General features: G+C 37.4%; 1 protein-coding gene across 2 annotated transcripts; it reads left to right on the plus strand.

Annotated features, from left to right (window-relative positions):
- The first annotated feature begins 30 nt into the window (after nt 1-30).
- On the plus strand, nt 31-11637 carry Sdhd (succinate dehydrogenase complex subunit D). Of its 2 annotated transcripts, XM_026392550.2 has the most exons (4): nt 32-163; nt 3161-3277; nt 5681-5825; nt 10688-11637. In XM_026392550.2, exons 1-4 carry the CDS (start codon nt 112-114, stop codon nt 10851-10853), a joined length of 480 nt encoding a protein of 159 aa, XP_026248335.1. In that variant the 5' UTR covers nt 32-111; the 3' UTR covers nt 10854-11637. The 2 variants fall into 2 exon arrangements, with proteins under 2 accessions (XP_026248336.1, XP_026248335.1); XM_026392551.2 differs by lacking the exon at nt 5681-5825 and having other exon boundaries at nt 31-163; nt 10688-10863.
- Nucleotides 11638-22587: the final 10950 nt, after the last annotated feature.

Consider the following 22587-nt stretch of genomic DNA (forward strand, 5'->3'; position numbering starts at 1 on the left):
CTTCCGGTTCACCTAGCGTTTTTCTCCGCGTTTCCTGTGGTCGTTGTGGGGTGGGAGTTGTCGCATAACTGCTTCCGGGTTGATGGACGACCTTGAGCCCTCAAAAGCGAGATGGCGGTTCTCTTGAGGCTCGGTGTCCTCTGCGGTGCTCAAGGAGGCCGAGGTGAGGGGTCCTGGCAGGTAGAGTTGTTTATCGCAGTCTCCAATCGGGGAAGGGGATGGGAGTGAAGACTCTACTGACCTGTGGGGAGACATCTTGAGTAGAAGGTCTTCCCTCTCTGCTGCGCCTCAGGCGTCTGTGCGACTCACCGCAGTGACCACTGTGGCCTGCGGGCCCAAATGTTCACCTGAGCGCGTATCACACCTGCTTAAGGCTGAAGTGGTGATGGGGTAATTTGGAAGAAAGTTCCTCTGGAAGTTACAGTGTTCCCGAGGATATTCCACATAGGAACTCTTGTTTTTTCTTACCTTGCACCAGGAGAAAGAGTCCCAATGCGTGGTTTCTCAAGTTTTTCCTAACGAGTTGTGTTTAAGTGTGGATGTAGGGGATCAGTTCGATAATCTTGTAACTGGGCATTTATGTTTTACCAGTGCTGAAGTAAGGCTGGATACAAGTTTGAATAAGACGTAACGCCTGCCCTCGAAGAACTTTCATTTTTTAGGGAAAATGTTGATAACAATAATCTAACATAAAGCAAAAACTTGTTGTGTACGTAAATTGTTATGTGAGTTCAGAGAAAGAATATTTTTAGCTGTAGTTTGGAAGGATTACCCTGTCTTGTTTTTTTTTGTTTTGTTTGTTTTTGTTTTTACTACTAGGGATTGAACCCAGGGGTTCTTTACTAATGAGCTACATCCCCAGCCCTTTTTGCTTTTTATTTTGAGACCGGGTCTCACTAAGTTGTGGCGGCTGACCTGGAATTTGAGATTCTCCTGCCTCAGGCTCTTGATTTGCTGGGATTATAGGCGTGTACCACCCCTCCTCTCTTTCTTACTTTCTTTTCTTTCTTTCTTTCTTTTTTTTTTTTCTTAAAGATCTAAGATTTTTTATCCACTTTTTAAAAATTGGTGCATTATTGTTATACATAATTTTGGGCTTTTTTATTATATATTTATGCATGCACACAGTATAACAGTGTTATTTGGCCAGTACTTGGCTCCTAAAGAGGTATGCCTGATTTGAGTCTTGAGGATAAAGAAAGTAAGGAATAAGGATCTGCTGAAATGAGCAAAAACAATGATGAAGGCATAGAATCTGCATGGTATGAGAGAAAACAAATACAATAGTGTGAGAACATGAAGATCAAGGTGAGAAATGAATTTAGAAATGTGAAGTGAAACTGAATCATAAAAGAATCCATCTTTTTTTAAATATATTTTTTACTTGTACATGGACAAATACCTTTATTTTTATTTTTACATGGTGCTAAGGATCAAGCCCAGTGCCTCACAAGTGCTAGGCGAGCACTCTACCACTCAACCACAACCCCAGCCCAAGAATTGATCTTAATATAAGATTGTGTGCCTTACCTTATGGAAGTGTAGCTTTTTTTTGTTTGTTTGTTTTGTTTTGGTTTTTGTTTTTTGTACTGGGGATCAAACCCAGGGTGCTTTACCATTGAGCACATCCCCATTCCATTTTATTTATTTATTTATTATTATTATTATTATTATTTTTATTTTTATTTTTATTTATTTATTTTAGTTTTCGGCAGACACAACATCTTTGTATGTGGTGCTGAGGATCAAACCTGGGCCGCACGCATGCCAGGCGAGCGCACTACTGCTTGAGCCACATCCCCAGCTCCGCCATTCCATTTTATTTTGAAACAGGGTCTCATTAAGTTGCTTAGGGCGTTGATAAATTGATGAGACTAGCCTTGAGCTTACAATTCTTCTGTCTCAGCCTCCCAGGCTGCTGGCATGCACCACCGTGCCTGACTTTTTCTTTTTTTCTTTTTTTTTGAAACAGAATCTTCATATTTTGTCCAGGCTGTCCTCCAACTCCTAAAGGATTGCCATTGAAATGTTTGACAGGGGCTGGGGATGTGGCTCAAGCGGTAGCGAGCTCTACTGGCATTCGTGTGGCCCGGGTTCGATCCTCAGCACCACATACAAACAAAGATGTTGTGTCCGCTGAGAACTGAAAAATAAATATTAAAAAATTCTCTCTCTCTCTCAAAAAAAATTTTAAAAAAACCGAAATGTTTGACAGATTTGCAATTTAAACTTATCATTTTGGTAACAATATAGTACATGGCTCTGATGGAAGATAGAGAAGACTCAGATACAAGTCAGGGAGACACTGTGGTAGAAGTCTGGGCACAGTGTCATCTCCCTGAGTTAAGATGGAAAGAAAAGAAAGAAAGAGCTGGGAAAGTGTGTGTGGGCATTTCTTAGATGACATGGGATTAAAGTAAGGGTTAAGTATATTACATTGAGGGAAGATAGCCAAATGGAAGGAGAAATTAAAGATACAGGAGATAAAATAATAAGGAATTCTTGTGTGTCTTCAACTTTATGAAAACTGTGCTAAATCCCTTATATATATTATCAATTTTTTAACATTATTGTGAAGTAAGTACTATTATTCTTTAACAAATGAGGAAATTGAGGCTTAGAGACCCCATTTAATTAAGCTGATTTTTATGTCAGAGGTAAAAAGTGGTGCACCTGGGTGAATTAGGTCTATTTTTCAACCAAGAGATAGGGTCCAGTAGGGATAGAAATGGTTCGAGAGTATTAAGTAGAGACATTGGTCTTGAAATGGAAGAAGTTAATATGTGAACTTTTCAGACTGGACTGAATTCTTCAAGAGCAGAGACTTTGTCTTTTATCTGTCTTGCTCCAGAACCAAGCATAGTCTTGATTTTAGTAAATATTGGATAAATAGATGAGAATAGAGAAGAAGCTACCTTTTTTTTAAGTAGATAAAAGTGAGGTCCTTTTACATAAGTGTTTCATTGAGTCTTCAGTCTTTTGATGATTACCTGGTTGAGTTCATAGTTAACCCCGTGAAATCAACACTATCTTCATTTTGTAGATGAGATATTATCTCATGTTTAGGGTTAAGTAGTTTGTTTATTATGATCACTTAGAAAGTCTGTCAGTTCTGTTAAAGAAGAGGTGCTTATGATCCCTGTAATGTTTCTTTCCTCAGCTCTGTTCCTCCGAACCCCATTGGTCAGACCTGCTCACATCTCAGCATTTCTCCAGGACCGACCTACCCCAGGATGGACTGGAACACAGCACATTCACCTGTCACCAAACCGCCATTGTATGTTTTTTCATCACTGCTGTTTTCTTGGCTCTAACCTGGGTTCATTATCATGTCTTTGGTAGGGCTTGAGGTCTATTAGGGGGACTCCCCTGTCCACCTGTATCAAAGGAAGACCTAATTTTAGGCAGACAGTGACAGCATAGTTGAATAATACCACTTATACTCAGAGAGAACCTTCTGGCCTAATTAGGTCTTCAAAATTTTTTAAAAATTTCTTTAAAAAGAAAATAACGCTTAGGAAGATTCTGCTCAGTACAATTTAATCACTTGTGTATATTTAGCTAATGGATAGGAGCCAGATGTAGAAAATTGAGACAATTTAAAAAGTCATGTCCATACACTGCAATGTGTACTTATAGCTGGGATTATTATTTTTTTTTTAAGGTTACTTTAAAACCATATGGCATTTCTTAGAGGAATGCTATTTAGTATTATTCAGATTAGTCTTAGAAAATCTGAAGATGAACTGGATGTGGTGGTGAACACCTGTAATCTCAGCAACTCAAGAGGCTGAGGCAGGAGGATTGCAAGTTTGAGGTCAGCCTCAGCAACTTAGTGAGGCCCTAAGCAACTTGTCTTGAAATAAAAAGGACTGTGGTTATAGCTTACTGGTGTAGGGTCTTTGGGTTTGATCCCCAGTACCTATCCCCACCCCACCCCCCAAAAAAATGAGGAAGTAAATAATGACCCAACTATATTTTTATTTTTAAAGTCTGGAGAGATCAGTGATTGGCATTTGGGGAGTGGCAGTTAGTAACCAGTGACTGAACCCAGTGGTGCTTAACCCACTGAGCCACATCCCCGGCCCTTTTTTATATTTTATTTTGAGATGATCTCGCAGAATTGCTTTAGGACTTCATTAGGTTCTGAGGCAGGCTTTGAACGTGCAGTCCTCCTGCTTCAGTCTCCCAAGCTACTGGGAACAGTGTTTTATATAAAGACTTCACTCATTAGTTATGAGAGCCTAAGTGAGAATAGTTTTTCTGCTTCTTCTTCCTATTATTGGTGATTGAATCCAGGGTTGCTATACCACTGAACTCTATCCCCAGCTCTTTTCATTTTAGTTTGACACATGGTCTTGCTAAATTGCCCAGACTGGCCTCAAACTTGTGAGCCTCCTGTCTCAGTCGCTCACGTCATTGGATGATAGGCATATACCACCATACCCAGCTTTGAAAACTTTGTGGATTCCTTTGCTTAGTATGGTTGGATTTAGCAGAGTGGTTCTGGAGTACACAGGGCTGAAGAAAAGTCTCTGAAGTTGTATACATAAATATGTATTTATGTACATTTTTCTGGGAAGAAACTCCTCTATCCTTTTATTAGATTCCCAAAGGGGTCTGTAACCAAAAAAAAGATAGTCTTTCAAAGAGATATTTAAAGTCCCTACTGTTTTTTACTTTAATAAGAGTTTTTTTTTTTTAATATTTATTTTTTAGGGCTGGGGATGTGGCTCAAGCGGTAGCGCGCTCGCCTGGCATGCGTGCGGCCTGGGTTCGATCCTCAGCACCACATACCAACAAAGATGTTGTGTCTGCCGAGAACTAAAAAATAAATATTAAAAATTCTCTCTCTCTCTCTCTCCCCTCTCTCACTCTCTCTTTAAAAAAAAAAAATATTTATTTTTTAGTTTTTGGTGGACACAACATCTTTATTTTATTTTTATGTGGTGCTGAGGATTGAACCCAGTGTCCCGCGCATGGCAGGCGAGCACGCTACTGCTTGAGCCACATCCCCAGCCCCTAATAAGATTTTTTGTGTTTCATTTGTTTTGGACTTATTTGTAAGTCCAGGTCAGAAGAAGGACCATGATCTCTGAAGACCTTTGCTTTGCTTTGAGTTGGTAGATTTAACTTTATTTTCAGAGGATAATACTTCATTACTTGCAAAGGTTAGAAGGTCTAAAATAACAAGTAATTCATCAGATGTTGCTAACTTATATTCATAAGGTACCTATTTCACTGAAGTCTAAGGTTGGCTTCATTCTGCCTTCTTGCTAATAAGCAAAGTATGCTCGTCTTCTAATTAATATGTATAGGCATGAGACACCCTAGTGCTAAAAGACTTCAACAAAGGAATGTTCTCTCCCTCAGTGAACTGTTTTTATATCTTAATCTCTTTTTGCTCAGTTAAATGTTGCATGTATACTGTTTGCCGTTCTGTCATTTTAGGTTATTATGTGCTAAATGTTGAACATGAGAGCTGTGTGTCTCTTCTCTCTTTTTTTTTTTTAATGTTTATCTTTTAGTTATACACAATACCTTTATTTTGTTTATTTATTTTTATGTGGTGCTGAGGATCGAACCCAGGGCCTTGCACGTGCTAGGTGAGCGCTCTACCGCTGAGCCATAACCCCAGCCCTCTTCTCTTAACTCTATGGAATTTGGTCTGTTTTTACAGCTGGTTCCAAGGCTGCATCTCTTCACTGGACTAGTGAGAGGGTTGTCAGTGTTTTGCTCCTGGGCCTGCTTCCAGCTGCATATTTGAATCCTTGCTCTGCAATGGACTACTCCTTGGCTGCAGTCCTCACTCTTCATAGTCACTGGCAAGTATAACAGTCTCTTCAGTATTTATGTTGTCTGCTCAGTTTGCTTGGCTTGTGAGTTTTATATTGTATATGAGGGAGAAGTTGATTGAGATATTCAAGACTTGTAGAAAACTATATATCCAGATACATACATTCATTGCCTATTTGATGTTTTCATTTTCATATCTAAACAGGCTTTTGAATAGAAATAAAATTGAGTTCCTATCTTTTCCAAATCTGGTCCTCCTGTACCCTTACCTATCTTAATTGACAACGTTTCCATTTTGCTTCTATTTGTTCAAGTCAAACTTGATCTCATCCTTAATTCCACTAGTATTCTCCTAACTTCTTCCTTTACTATCTGTTCCCAAGACAACATATCCAGTGATCCTGTTAAAATATTAAGTTAGGAAAAGACATTCCAAACTCTTTTTTATCTCCTAATCTTACTCAAACTAAAAGAATTTTTCAGTGCTCTACAGACTGTACATGACCTAGGACATGGTGGCGTATGCCTATAGTTAGAACTATTATTGGGGAGGCTGACAGGAGATTTTTTTTCTAATTTAAATAGAGATTGAATCTAGGGGCACTTAACCACTGAGCTACAGCCACATCTCCAGCCCTTTTTATTTTTTATTTTGAGACAGGGTCTCACTGAGTTGCTTAGGACCTTGCTTAATTGCTGGCCTCAAACTTGTGATCCTCCTCCTTCAGCCTCTGGAGTCTCTGGGATTACAGGCATGTGCCACCACATCCAGATGACAGGAGAATATTGAGTTCAAGATCAGCCTGGGCAACATAGCAACACAGTGTCTCTCTCCATCTCCTCTCTTTTTGTGGTACTGGGATTGAACCCAGGGGCACTCTTAGAAGTGACCTACATTCCCAGCCGCTTTTGACTTTTTAATTTTGAGACCGGGTCTTGCTAAATTACTCAGCTAGCCTCAAACTTGGGACTTTCTCCTGCCTCAGCTTTCCAAGTAGCTACTATTACAGGTGTGCACCACCATACTTGGCAAGACCTGTCTCTAATAAAAATAAGTAAATAAATAGATTTTGTCCTCAGACTTTACGTGATCTGGTCCTCTGCTTCCCTCATCTCCAGCTATTCTTTTTTTTTTTTTTTTTTTAATCTATATTAGATTATTCCTTGATATTTCTCAAACACACTGGGGACACTTCAGGCTTCAGGGCTTTACTCTTTTTTTCTTTTTTCTTTAAGTTGTAGATGGACACATACCTTGTATTTTATCTATCTGTTTATTTATTTAATTTATTTTTATGCAGTGCTGAGGATTGAACCCAGTGCCTCACACATGATAGGTAATCACTGTACCACTGAGCCATGACCCTAGCTTTACTCTTAATGTTCTTTCTATCTGAAAGTTTGGTAGTTACATACTTGGCTTGTTCCATCATCTCTTTCACATCTTAAATGTCATTCTTTCAACAAATCCTTCCCAAACTAATTCCTCAGAAGTGTAATGTTTCTTATCTTTTCTGATATTCCTTATCTTTCTGTTTTATTTTTATCAATAGTACTTATAACCTTTTAATATACGATATCAGCTTTTTATTAATTTGTATATTTGTCATTTCCCACCCTTAACACCATAATGAAAGTACAGATTCAGAAAAATCACAAAAATTAGATCTATAGTTTAATGAATTATAAGGGTAATAGCACCCAGATCAAAAATAGAACTTTGCTACCTATTCAAGTAGCCTCTTCGTTGTATTTCATCTCAGTCATAACTGCTCAGTATTCCTTCTCCCTCTGGAATCATTATCCTGATTTTTATAGTAATCACTTCCTTGCATTTTGTCATAGTTTTATCCCTCAAATGTGCATCCCTAGATACTATAGTTTACTCTTGCCTTAAAAAAATGCATCTTTAAAATTATTTTTATTTGCTCTTTTGTACTTAAAATAGTATCTGACACATAGCATTTTGTAAATACTCGTTGAATGAGTGCATATCTATTTTCTATTTACTTTTGTATAACTTTTAAGACTTGCTAAGTTAATGAAACGTATAAAGGAGTTTAAATAACAGGTTGAATTTCCTGAGTTGTTTCTTTTTCTTTTCTTTTCTTTCTTTTTTTTGAGATATTGCAGATAGAATCCAGAACCATGCACATGCTAGGCAAACACTCTGCCATTGAGGTATACCTCCGGCCCTTTTAATTTTATTTTGAGATAGAGTCTCCCTAAGTTGCCTAGACTGGCCTGGAACTTTCAATCTCTTCTCGTCAGCCTCCCAAATAGCTGGAATTGCAGGTGTGAGGTACCATCACACCTGACTGAGTTGTTGTTTTACAAGAACAATGTAATATAATTGGTAGGAGGGGGAAGGTGTTTTAAGATTGTTAGAACTAGAAAGTCTTGGAATATCTTAACCAACCCTGTGATTCTACCAATGTGGAAACTAAATCCCACTGAGCCCTTTAAAAAATATATTTTTTTAAAAAATTTGAAACAGGGTCTTGCTAAGTTGCCCGGGCTGGCCTTTGACTCATGATCCTCCTGCTTCAGGCTCCTGAGGAGCTTTTTTTGGTGTGTGTGTGTGTGGGGGGGGGGGGGTACTGCAGATTGAACCCAGGGGCACTTGACCATTGAGCCATATTCCCAGCTCTTTTTATATTTTATTTTGAGAGAGGGTCTTAGGGCCTTGCTAAGTTACTGAGGCTGGTTCTGTACACACAGTCTTCCTGCCTCAGCCTTACATCACCATGCCTGGCTAATCTTGACTTTCTTGATGTTCTATATAGTTTACCCAGATAAACTCAGCTTTGACCTCATTTCCTGAGCTGCATACTTGTTTATCCCGTTGTCTAATTGACATGTCTATTTGGATGTCTGAGCGTCATGCCCAATTTAATATTTCCCAAATCATTCTTTTTCTCTTCCAGATTTCTCTGATTTCCCCTTAAAACCTCCTCCTCTATTAAATCTAGTTGCTCAATCTAAAAATCCTAGAATTCATTCTAGATATTTCTTTTTGTCTTACCCTTTAGTTTCCATTAGTTCTCTCTTCAAAACGTAGCCTGAATTGTGACTTAACATCACCTCCTTGGTCAGAGTCTCTTTAAACCAACAGTCTTGCTTAAGTCACTTCAGTTACTTTCTGCTTTTGTTTTTATCTCTTCCTGCTTTCCATTCGCACACAATAGCCAAAGTGACCTTTTTAAAGTTAAATTTTTCCAAAGAGGATATAAATGGTTAATAAACACATGAAAAATTGGACGATATTATTTGTCATTACAGAAATGCAGATTAAAAAACCCCACAATGATAAAACTACAAAACACCTACTCAGGATGGCTGTGGAAAAGAAAATGGACAATTACAAGTGTTTCTAAAGATATAGAGAAGTTGATACTCTCATATATTTCTGCTAGGAATGTATAATGTTACACATTTAGATATACCTTAGCAGTTCCAACGAAAGTTAGTAATCATTACTCAGTAATTCTACTTTTAAGTGTATACCCAAGAGAATTGAAAATGTTTCCACCTGAAACTTTTATAAGAATGTTTATAGTACATTATAATAGCTAAAAAGTATAAACATTCCTAATGTTCATCAACTGATAAATACCTGAATAAAATATGGCATACTCATACAATGGAATATTATCCAGCTATACAGAGGAATGAGGTACATGCTGCAATGTGGGTAAACATTGAAAAAAATGCTAAATAAAAAAAGTTTGACTTCACGGCCACGTATTGCATAATTTCATTTATATGAAACATTTACAAGGAATAGGCAAATCCAGAGACAGAAGCAAATTAGTTGTTGGGTAATGGCTGATGGTAGAAAGTTTCTATTTGGGGATGACAAAAATATTCTGGAATTAAATAATGATGATAGTTCACAACTCTGACTATAATAAAAATCACTGACTTGTATAGATAAAAAGGTGAAGTTTATGGTATGTAAATTATATATCAATAAAATTACTATCTATAAAATTAGATCACTCCTTACTTAGGATCCTCCCTGCTTAAAACATGCTCCTGGTTTCCTATTTCAAATAAAATTTAAATTTCTGTGACTTCAAAGCCCTAAGCAATCTACCCCTGCCTTCCTTTGATCTTTCCTCATTTCCTCTAATCTTTTCCTTATGTGCTCCAGCTATACTGTTCTTGTGTCCCCCATACTGTTCTTTGTATGCTTCACCTATATGTCCTTCAGAGATACCAGTCATTGTCACGTTTATTTGGACTGTTCTTTAAGTCATTCTTTCTAATATATTTCTTCAGTTAATATTATTGCAGCTAGGGATTGAACTTAGAATCTCAGACAAGCAAGGCAATTGCTCTACCACTGAGGTAGACAATATATATTGTCTAATATATTTCTTCATACTAACACATATATTTAATTTTTTTCTTTCTTCTTTGTTAGAATATTTATCCCATAAAGGCAAGGAATGATTATTTTCATTTTGTGTACTGGCACATAGTATCTCCTATTCAAATATCAATTTGAATATTTTTCAGATTAATGAAAAGCTCTATAGTTAAACTATAACTATACTTTGTAAACAGGGGAGCATTCAGTTATTGTTTCTGATATAAATGACTCTGGAAAATTGATTTCCAAAGAGTAAGAATATATCTTTATGACATATTAGGAAAATCTTGATATTTCTTCATTTTGGTTTATTACCATGAGTTTGGTTTATTGTCTCAACAAAAATATGGAAATAATTCCACCTATCCCCTAAATAAGCAAACAGTTACTGGCTGGACAGAGAGAAATTGCATTTTTAAACTACTGGGTTTTTTTCTGTTGCTGTTGTTTTTAGATACATTATCTATTAGCCTTCCAACTTCACTCATGTGTGATTTTTTTTCCCCCCCGTAGGGGCCTTGGACAAGTTGTCACTGATTATGTTCATGGAGATGCGTCACAGAAAGCTGCCAAGGCAGGCCTTTTGGCACTCTCAGCTTTAACCTTTGCTGGGCTTTGTTATTTCAACTATCATGACGTGGGCATCTGCAAAGCTGTTGCCATGCTGTGGAAGCTTTGACCGTTTTGACTTGAGAATTGATTGTATGCCTCTGCCTCTGCTCTGTCATTCAGCTTGTAATAAGGAGGAAATAACAGAAAGTTCATTGGTGGGCAAACCTTCTTCTAATCACATGGTTATTTTAGAATTTAATTGTTGAGGAAGAGATTTGAGAGGAAATGTGTTCAAGAAATTATGAGACCCAGTTCTGCATTCTAGTGAGTTAATGGGGTTGTCTTCAAGTTCATGAGATTCACAGTATGACTAAACTTTACATATGAGCTTTTGCTTTTGTCAGTCTCTTAAAGAGAATTTAGCTTTAATATTATCAGTATATGATCATTTCTGCATTTATCTTGGAAATAATGGTCAAAGGGAAAGACTGTTAATTCATGACTTTGCAAAAAATTAGATGGTGTTTACTTTTGGAAACTTCTCTGTCTGTCCAGTTGATACCAGCTACTGATGGTTTTATGTCCTAGGGAAACTTTATAGGAGATGCTAAAATCTCAAATTACAGATTTCTATATCCTAGGAAGGAAAGATTGGAAAGCTTCTGAATATAGAGATGCTCAAGTTAGAGAAGAAGTCTTCCTTGTAGACATATCAGAATATTACAAATTCTAAACAGATGTAATTCTCCAATGTGTTTTACTTGTCCTAAAATAATCTGTCCACAAATATAAAACTAATAAATTACTTTCCCACTGTGGGAATTGGTAATAAGAAAATGTATTCCATGAAAAGAAATTTTTTTTTTAAATAAAATGTTGTATAATAAAAATGTATTCTACTCTTTTATGTATTAGCTGTGCTTAGTCTTTTTTGTGTGTTTGTTTGTGTTTGTTTTTTTTTTTTTTAAGTTGGTATCTCACTATTTTGCCAAGGCTGGTCTTGAACTCCTGAGCTGAAGTGATCCTCCTGCTTCAGCCTCCCAAGTAGCTGGGACTACAGGTGTACACTACTGTGCTTGGCCCTAATTTTATTTATTAGAATTAAGTGTTGCATTCATAACTCTAAAACGGAACTGTTTAAGTTTTGTTCTGAGATTTAGGAGTTAAGTAAATCAGACACAAAGTACTATAATGAAAAAGACTTACATGTGATAAGTAGAAATAATAAGAATAAATAGTTTGTTATGAATAGTATATGAAGATTTAGTAGTATGAATTAGGAATGTCTAGCTCATGATGATTTGTGGGTGCCAGCTTGAGTGTTTTTCCTAATAATACAGAATATTGAGCTAGCATGTTTCGCTCACCGAAGAATTAAAACCAAGAATCAATAAATGAGATGGACTCAAACTAAAAAAGTTTCTTCTCAGCAAAAGAAACAATCTGTGAGGTGAATAGAAAGCCTACATCTTGGGAGCAAATTTTTACCCCTCACATATCAAATCACTAATCTCTAGGGTATATAAAGAACTCAAAAGCTAAACACCAAAAAACAAATAACCCAATCAATAAATGGGCCAATGACATGAACAGACACTTCTCAGAAGAGGGTATTGAATCAACAAATATATGAAAAAATGTTCATCATCTCTAGCAATTAGAGAAATGCAAATCAAAACTCTTCTGATACCATCTCACTCCAGTCAGAATGGCAGCTATTATGAAGACAAAACAATAAGTGTTGGCGAGGATGTGGGGAAAAAGGTACACTCGTACATTGCTGGTGGGGCTGCAAATTGGTGCAGCCAATATGGAAAGCAGTATGGAGATTCCTTGGATAACTTGGAATGGAACCACCATTTGACTCAGCTATCCCTCTCCTTGGTCTATACCCAAAGAACTTAAAAACAGCATACTACAGGGACACAGCCACATCAGTGTTTATAGCAGCACAATTCACAATAGCTAAACTGTGGAATCAACGTAAATGCCCTTCAGTAGATGAATGCATTAAAAAAAAATGGCACATATACACAATGGAATATTACTCAGCAATAAAAGAATAAAATCATGGAGTTTTCAGGTAAATGAATGCAGTTGGAGAAGATAATGCTAAGTGAAGGTAGCCAGTCCCCCCCCAAAAAAAAAATGGTAAATGTTATTCTCTGATATAAGCTGACTGACTCATAGTGGGGTAAGGAGGGGGAGCATGGGAGGAATACATGAACTCTACATAGGGCAGAGGGGTGGGAGGGAAAGGGAGGGAAAGGCAGAGTGTTAGCAATGATAGTGGAATGTGATGGACATCATTATCCAAAGTATATATATGTATGAAGACATGAATTGGTGTGCACATACTTTACATACAATCAGAGATATGAAAATTTGTGGGGTTTTTTGTTTTTTTTAAAGAGAATTTTTGTTTTGTTTTCGGCGGACATAACATCTTTGTATGTGGTGCTGAGGATCGAACCCTGTCCGCACACATGCCAGGCGAGCCTGAGCCACATCCCCAGCCCGAAAAATTTGTGTTCTATATGTGTAATATGAATTGTGATGCATTCCGCTGTCATGAATTTAAAAAATAAAAGTTAAAAAAAAATGACCTCCAGCAGCTGAGGCAAACTTGAGAGTTTGGCCGTTTCCTGGCCCAGGTCCAGTTGATTTGGTTATTAGGATGGAGCTGATTCTGTCTGGAAAATCAGTGGTTGCTATGAACTACTAAAGCAACAGTAAAATGAGGAAGGGACTATCTGCATTAAGGGGTTCCTGAGGGTAAGCAGGAAATGATGAGAATTGTGCTTTAGGAAGAGGTTAGGTGACAATTAGTACGTTTAGGATGGTTGATAAGCTAGAGCAGAAAGAGATGGAAGAGGGCAGAGGTAGAAGAAAGGACCTGAACTTTGGCAGTGGAAAGTAGGAGTCAATTTCTTTCCTTTTTTGGTACTGTATTTTATTTAGAGACAGGGTCTCACTGAGTGCCTTCCTTTTGCGGAGGCTGACTTTGAACTCATGATCCTCCGAGTCGCTGGAATTACAGGTGTGCACCACTGTACCCAGCTAGGAGTCAATTTCTAAAGATAAAGTTTAAGTCAAAACCATTCATTCATTTCATAGATATAAGTATCTCATGTAATTGGCACCATGGATAAAAAGGGAATTTTCTCTTTTAAAGGAATTTATAGTTAATTGAGGCAACAGATGAATGGTTACAGTGACAAGTGAAATCATGGTTAAGCACATACTGCTGTGATAAAGTGGACAGTAAGAAATTTGCCTTAGGGGGCTGGGGATGTGGCTCAAGCGGTAGCGCGCTCGCCTGGCATACGTGCAGCCTGGGTTCGATCCTTGGCACCACATACAAACAAAGATGTTGTGTCCGCCGATAACCAAAAAAAAAATAATAATAATAATAAATATTAAAATTCTCTCTCTCTAATCTAAAAAAAGAAAAAACATATTTAAAAAAAGAAATTTGCCTTAGGTTTTCTGGAAAAGAAGATTTTTTAAAATCATTTTTAAAAATAATTTTTTAAAAATTATATTTATTTATTTATTTTTAATATTTATTTTCTAGTTCTCGGCGGACACAACATCTTTGTTGGTATGTGGTGCTGAGGATCGAACCCGGGCCGCACGCATGCGAGGCAAGCACGCTACCGCTTGAGCCACATCCCCAGCCCTAAAAAAATTATATTTAAAACATTTTTTTAGTTGTAGATGGACACAATACCTTTGTTTTATTTATTTATTTTTTATGTGGTGCTGAAGTTTGAACCAGTGCCTCACAAATGCCTTGTAAGCATTCTACCACTGAGCCACAACCCCATCCCAGGAAAGAAGATTTTTGAGCTGGGATAAGAAGCTGACAGTGGCCAAGGAAGCTGGAGGGAGGTGTGAAGACAGGAGGATGGTAGATGAAACAAGACGGCTCCTAATTTGGTGTTACTGTAGCAGAGCAAGTGACTGGCTGTGGGAGACCTTATATGCTATGGCAAATAATTGAGACACTATCTTGATGGTGATAATGTGTCTTCAACTGAAGACTTAGTTATGCAAAGTACATAGTTAAATTTTTATTTGTTTTTGGTACTGGGGCTTGAACCCAGGGGCACTTTACCACTGAGCTACATTCTCCCACCCCATCCTTTTTTTTTAAGAGTCTTGCTAAATTCTTTTTATTTATTTATTTATTTTTTAAAATTTATTGTTGGTCGTTCAAAACATTACATCATTCTTGATATATCATGTTTCACAATTTGATTCAGAAGGGTTATGAACTTCCATTTTTACCCCGTATACAGATTGTTGAATCACATCAGTTACAGTTACGTCAGTTACATTTCCATTGATTTACACATTGCCATTCTAGTGTCTGATGAATTCTGCTCTCTGTCCTATCCTCTACTATCCCCCCTCCCCTCCCCTCCCCTCCCCTCTTCTCTCTCGACCACCTCTACTGTAAAACATTTATTCCACTTGTATTATTCTTCCCTTACCCCTCACTTCCTCTTGTATGTAATTTTGTATAACCCTGAGGATCACCTTCCCTTTCCCTGCAATTTCCCTTCTCTCTCCCTTTCCCTCCCACCTCTCATCCCTACCCTAAAGACCTAATAAGAGCATGCTACAGGGACACTGCTACATCGATGTTCATAGCAGCACAATTCACGATAGCAAGATTGTGGAACCAACCTAGATGCCCTTCAATAGATGAATGGATAAAAAAATGTGGCATTTATACACAATGGAGTATTACTCTGCATTAAGAAACGACAAAATCATAGAATTTGGAGGGAAATGGATGGCATTAGAGCAGATTATGCTTAGTGAAGCTAGCCAATCCTTAAAAAATAAATGCCAAATGACTTCTTTGATATAAGGGGAGTAACTAAGGACAGAGTAGGGACGAAGAGCAGGAGAAGAAGATTAAGAGTCTTGCTAAATTCTTAAGACTAGCCTCAAACTTGTAATCCTCCTGTCTCAACCTCCTGAATTGCTGGTATTACAGAGATGTGCCACTTATTTTAAATAAGTTATGCTTGTAGCTGTGTGAAGTATGGATTTGAGGAAGGTAAGCATGAAAAAGGAAACTAATAAGTCAGAACATAAATTATAAATTCAGTAATTTAGTACCCAGAATGAAGGAGACACAATCAAGAGATATTCTGAACTTGGAATTAACAAATTATACTGGGGTGTTAAAGATAGAGCAAGGAAGAAATCTATTCTCAGTTTTTTGTTTTAAATAGGTGGATAAGAGGTGATCAGAGGGAATTTTTGAAGGAAAATTAATAGTGGGAGGGATATGTAATTACTGAAGTTTTGAATTTGTGAGATAGGCCAAGAAGAAAATTTATAGACTTCTGTTTCTGCAACATGGTGAACAATTTTAGAAAACATTTTAATATGAAGCCCGTAGGAATGTTAACAGGAATACTGTTAAAAACACTTGTAGGGCTGGTGTTACTGCTCAGTGATAGAGTGCTCGCCTCACACGTGCAAGGCCCTGGGTTCAATCCTTAGCACCACATAAATAAATAAATAAATAAATAAATAAATAAATAAATAAATAAAGTTATACAAAAAATAAATACACTTGTGAGCTTGAAATCTCTAAAGTCAGAGCAGAATAATCATGCAAGTAGAGAGCTAAGCAAATGCTGAGGGCATCAGTTGTACTGGGAGCATCACCTACTCTAGGTGAACTAGAGTTCTGGTCTGGAGATGGAGATACAGGGACCAGGAACAAATCCTTGGGCTCAGATTGGGGAGTTAGAGTGGAGACTTCATAAATCCAGGAACTATAATCTTACCCTCTCTCTGAGGGTGAATTAGAAATTTTTTTTTTTACCTGAAAATGCAGAGAGCAGAGAAAAGCTGTCTTACCTTGGTTCTGATTGGAGGAAAGAAAGTCTTTGAGAGTATGTGGTTAAGGACCAGTCCACATGTGGTCTGGATCCTGAATTAATACTGTCTGCGTGTCTGAAAAGATTACATGCTACAAATTTAACATTTACCTAGTTGGTAAGACCTGCAGTGCTTGGTAGAAATAAACACAAATCCTCACTGGAGGAAGATTCCCCCAACACAGGCCTCAAAAATCCCTACAATCTTTTGATTAATATGAACTTGCAGAAAAAAAAATTGTAATCTTTTTTTTTTTAAATGCATAGAGGAATACCTTAAGTGAGTCAGCACAAGAAACAGGACCACATCTAAAAAGAATGCAGATCCTGGAATTTTCAGATACACGATATAAACATAAAATAGGTGTAAACCTAAATATAAGTCAGTTGTCTGGTCAGGGATCAGAATGTCTTTGAAGAAGTAGTTTATGCCTGGCAGTCTTCATCCATAAACTCATGAGAAATAACTGTTTACTGAGGAAAGATATTCGTTTCTCTGGAGACCTATTGAGTTGTCAGGGTCACGATTCTCAATGGGGCTGGATTTTCAGGTCCTAGGACCTTAAGCACCTTTGTATTAGGCTTCTCCACAGCTGTGTACCTGATGCTTAAGAATTGCATTTCATGTTAGAATCCCCAAACAGCCATTTCTAGTGTGGTTACAAGGCTTTTATTGGTGTCTTTTTTAGTAAATCTAAGTTTCCCAGTTTTATACATTGCTGGAAGTGGTAGAAGGCACAATATATCCAATTCTATCACTTTCAGAAATATAATCTGTATAATATAGAATATGAGATTCATTTTTTATGAAATATAACAAGATCACACCATATCAAAGATAGAATCCTTTAGAAGATGAGTCTAGCCCAGGAAGTCTTCTTATAGTAGATCCAAGGGGTCTTCACCTATAATGGTTTAAAATGAGAGAGAAGATATTGAGGGGCTGGGGATATAGCTTACTTGGTAGAGTGCTTGCCTTGCATGCACAAGGCCCTGTGTTCTAATCCCCTGCACCACACACACAATAAAAGATTTTGAGAAATAAATTATAATATCATTAGACATAGGCATAAAACTTAGAATAAAGGAAGTTTTAGCCTACTAGAGATTTTGATGTTGTATCAATATTCTCATTTTCCTCTAAATATTTTTTAATTTCATCCCTGATTTCTTCTGCTATTCCTTTGCCATTCGATAGCATATTATTTCATCTCTGGGTGTTAGAGTAGCTTCTGTTTTTTATTTTATCATTGATTTCTAATTTCATTCCATTTTATCATTGATTTCTAGTTTTATTCCATTATGTTCTGATAGAATGCAAGGTATTATCTCTATTTTTTTGTATTTGCTAAGAGTTGCTTTGTGGCCTAAGATATGTTCTGTTTTAGAGAAGGCTCCATGTGCTGCTGAGAAGAAGGTGTATTGAGTCATTGATGGATGAAATATTCTATATATGTCTGTAAAGTCTAAATTATTAATTGCATGTTTTAGTTCTATAGCTTCTTTATTTAGTTTTTGTTTGGAGGATCTATCCAGAAGTGAGAGAGGTATGTTAAAGTCACCTGGTATTATTGTGTTGTGGTCTATTTGATTCTTAACCCTGAGAAGGGTTTGTTGGATGTACATAGATGCTCCATTGTTTGGGGCATAAAAATTTGCAATTGTTATTTCTTGTTGATGTATAATTCCCTTAATCAGTATGAAATGTTCTTCTTTGTCCCTTCTGATTAACTTTATTTTATTTTTTTTAAATTTTTTTTTAATATTTATTTTTTAGTTTTCGGCAGACACAACATCTTTGTATGTGGTGTTGAGGATCGAACCCGGGCCGCACGCATGCCAGGCAATCGCACTACCGCTTGAGCCGCATCCCCAGACCCCTTCTGATTAACTTTAGCTTGAAGTTCACTTTATTGGATAGAAGGCTAGAAACTCCCGCTTGTTTATGAGATCCATGTGAATATGTTTTCTCCCATCCTTTTACCTTCAGTCTGAGATTGGTTTGCTCTGAGGTAGAGGCTGGTTTTTCACAATCCCTGGTACCAAACACACACCCACACACACAAGGCCGGCTGGGGTTGTGGCTCAGTGGTAGAGCGCTTGCCTAGCATGTGCAAGACTCTGGGTTCGATCCTCAGCACCACATAAAAATAAACAAAATAAAGGTATTGTATATAACTAAAAAAATAATTCCTTACTTAAAAAAATAGCTACAATGAAATACCATTTCTTACTCATTAGAATGACTATTTGTTTTTTTGTTATTTTAAAGCCCAAAACAGAAAATAATAAATATTAGGGAATATGTGGAGAAATGAAATGCTTGTGTAAAGCCACTGTGCAGAGTGTATGGTGGTTCCTCAAAAATAGAATTACCATATGATCCAGTAATTCCACATCAGATTGAATCCACATCAGGCTGAATACCCCAAATAAATGAAAACAGGGTTGTATACCATGTTCACAGCAGCATTATTCACTATAGCTAAAAGGTGGAAACAACCCCAGTGCTCATCAGTGGAAGAATAAATAAGCAAACTGTGGTATATACACACAGGGGAATATTATCCCTCTTAAAAAGAAAGGAAATTTGGACAGACGCTATGACAGGAATGAATCTTCAAAACGTTCTGCTAAGTGAAATAAGTCGGTCACAAAAAGACAAACACTGTATGTGCTAGTCCGCTTTTTGTCACTGTGACCAAAATACCTTACAAGAACAACGTAGAGAAGGCAAGATTTATTTTGGCTCGTGGTTTCAGAAGATTCAGTCCATGGTTGAGTGGCTGCAAGGCAGAAACATCAGAAACATCTGGGAGGAAGGGTGTGGTGGAGGAAAGCTGCTCAGCAGGAAGGAGGGAGGGAGGGAGAGGAGAAGAAGGGGAGGAGAAAGAAAGCTGGGAAGATGATAAGCCCTTCTAGGGCACACTCTTTTTTTTTTTTTTTTTTTTTTTTTTAAAGAGAGAGTGAGAGAGGAGAGAGAGAGAGAATTTTTAATATTTATTTTTTAGTTCTCGGCGGACACAACATCTTTGTTGGTATGTGGTGCTGAGGATCAAACCCGGGCCGCACGCACGCCAGGCGAGCTCGCTACCGCTTGAGCCACATCCCCAGCCCCATAGGGCACACTCTTATTAACCTACTTCCTCCAATTAGGTCCCAACCCTCTCCGCGCCCCCCCCCCCCATAGTCAAGGGCCTTCATGATCCAATCATTGCCTAAAAGCATCACCTCTGAACCTTGCTGCACTGGGGATCATGTATTCAAAATGTGATGTTGGGGAACATTCCAGATCTAAACCATAATGCTATATGTGAGGTACTTAGAGAGGTCAAAGGGATAGACACATTACGTAGAATGGTGGTCCCCAGGGATGGGAGGAGGAAGAAATGGGAAGTTATTGTTTAATGGTATGGAGTTTCAGTTTTGCCAAGAAGAAAAGAGTTTGGGAGATGGTGATGGTTGTACAACATTATGAATGTGTTTAATAGCAAATTGTGCATTTAAAATGGTTAATTTAGTAAATTTTATGTTATATGTATCTTGGTACAAGTAAAAATTGGGAAAAGATCTTTTATTATTAAAAAATGTAAAACTTAGCCGGATGTGGTGGCTCATGCCTGCAATCTCAGTGTCTTGGGAGGCTGAGGCAGGAGGATCATGAGTTCAAAGCCAGCCTCAGAACGTAGTGGGGTCCTAAGAAACTCAGCAACCCTGTCTCTAAATAAAAAATACAAAAAAGGTCTGGGGATGTGGCTCAGTGGTTAAGTACCCCTGTGTTCAATCCCTGGTACCGCCCCCCACCAAATGTAAAATTTACACCATGAGTACTCATCTCCTTGCATATTGCTTATTCTGTTTCTCCACCTCTCTTTTTTTTCTAATGGTTTTTATTTTACTAACTTATATTGTCTAATTATGTGCTCATGTCACCTGAAAGTAGTGATACATTGTTCTTTTTTCCCTTATGTTTATTCCTCATTAAAAAAAAAATCCCATTATTTTAAGGTGAGTAACTCCAATTAATGGAAATGAGAAAGAACAGGAAATCTTGCTTTATCTTAGTTTTAATATGCATATCTTTGCTATTTAAGAAAGAATGCTGGCTCTTCCTTTTATGCCTATTGCTGCTTTTCAGCTAAAACAAACAGGAACCCTCAACAAAGGACATCACTCAGTACTCACTCAGAAGGAAAGGAAAGACACATACATTGACATACATACAATGGTACTGGCTTTCTGGAAATTAATTGCATTATATAACCAGGACTTTTAAAAGACTAGTGATAATTTACCTAGGAATTCCAATTTAAAACTCTATCCGAAGAAGATGATGAGATTGTCAAAGATAGATGTGCACGCTTTAATACGCATGAAATACTCCTTATTATTTTGGAATTTTACACCTGTTATCCCCAGCCTCTTTCTCTGTTGTTACTGCTTACTGAAAACATGGACCCTCTCTTTTTCTAAGCCTCTCTTACAGCAAGAGGTGGCCATGTTTTTCAGTTCTGGTCAATAAAATGTAAAAGGATTTTACATTTTCTGAAAAAGATGTTCTCAACCAAGGCTTTAACTTCCCTACTGAAACCTTTTCCTGTCTTTAAAATCAATCAAATAAGAATGTGATACTTGAAGCTATTTCAACCATACTGTGACACAAGTCAACCCACCTAGAAGTGACAAGCCAATATGCCCACAATGATATAACAGAAAGGCAGAAGGAACCCGGGTGTTGGATGTCATCAGTGATCTGTTGCATGCACCCAGCTGGGTCCACCTACTACCTTTAATAGGACATATTCTGCTCTAGTGTTCTTTTTTGTGTGATAGAATAATGGATATGCTGTTACTTGCAACCTAAAGGAAACCCACCTAATGTGTATGAATGTCCCATGATTAGTTAAACTGGTCTTTCAGTTAAATTTTTAGGCTTGATTTTTTTTTTGGATACTCGGGGTACAACCCAGGGCTTTGCGAATGCTAAGCAAGCACTTTACCACCAAGCTCCATCTCTGGACTTTTTAATTTATTTGGAGACAGGATCTTTCTATGTGATCGAGGCTGGACTTGGAATTTGTGATCTTCCTGCTTTAGCATCCTGAGCAGCTGGAATTACAGGTGTGTTTCATTGCACCCAACCAATTCTATCTTTTTTCCTATCATAAATAAAAGTATGAGAAACATATTGGGATTACATCTTTGTCTTTTGGTAAGCATTTTTTTTGTCTGTTCTTGTCCTCTGCTTCTGAGAAATTTATTCAAATATGTCTTTTGTTATAATTTTGACAGAATTAATTTTGCTTTAACTCCTTTTTCTATGTTTTTTATTTCTTTGAAGTCTTTTCCTTCTTCCCTTTCATTACATCTGTTTTACCTTTCATTTTAGCCTATATTAATTTTTTTCTGTTAGAGTTCATATCTTCCTCAATTCCACTTAATACAACCAACAATTTTCCAGTGTCTCCCACATCTTCCCCTACTCCCCTTGGTTACTGGGGGAAAAAAATTTTCAGGTGAATGCAGAGCTTTTGCACTGCTAGAATATTTTCCTTTCTCTTGTTTTAAGCTTTGCTTTTTTTTTTTTTTTTAATAGTTTCCATGCTGCTTTTTCCCATCATACTCAATTTTAAACAAGGTGGTGTCTATTCAGTCATTGTTTGTTACCAGGCACAGTAAACCAGTCATATCTCTTTTGGTTCTGCTTACTGTATGGTGGCCTCATGGTTGACTCCTCCTTTAAAGTCTACATCTGGAGGGCAAAATAATGCCAACATATCCCAAACACACTCCCAGTTTCGAGCAAATTTTCACTTAGCATACTTCTGCTCTGTTGAAATTGCACCTCCCCCCTACTCCTATTGCCTGGGTTTCTATTAGTCTCAGCTACTCTACTGTGGAAAAAATAGTGCTTAAAAAAAAAATGAAATCCAGGTAAGGGGTTTCTTATTT

Source organism: Urocitellus parryii, chromosome 4 (assembly GCF_045843805.1).
Source record: "Urocitellus parryii isolate mUroPar1 chromosome 4, mUroPar1.hap1, whole genome shotgun sequence".
Classification (NCBI taxonomy): Eukaryota; Metazoa; Chordata; class Mammalia; order Rodentia; family Sciuridae; genus Urocitellus; species Urocitellus parryii.

Coding starts and splice junctions, on each gene's coding strand:
- Sdhd (XM_026392550.2), top strand. CDS start 112: ATGGCGGTTCTCTTGAGGCTCGGTGTCCTCTGCGGTGCTCAAGGAGGC. Junction 164..3,160: donor CGGTGCTCAAGGAGGCCGAG/GTGAGGGGTCCT, acceptor TTCTTTCCTCAG/CTCTGTTCCTCCGAACCCCA. Junction 3,278..5,680: donor CCTGTCACCAAACCGCCATT/GTATGTTTTTTC, acceptor CTGTTTTTACAG/CTGGTTCCAAGGCTGCATCT.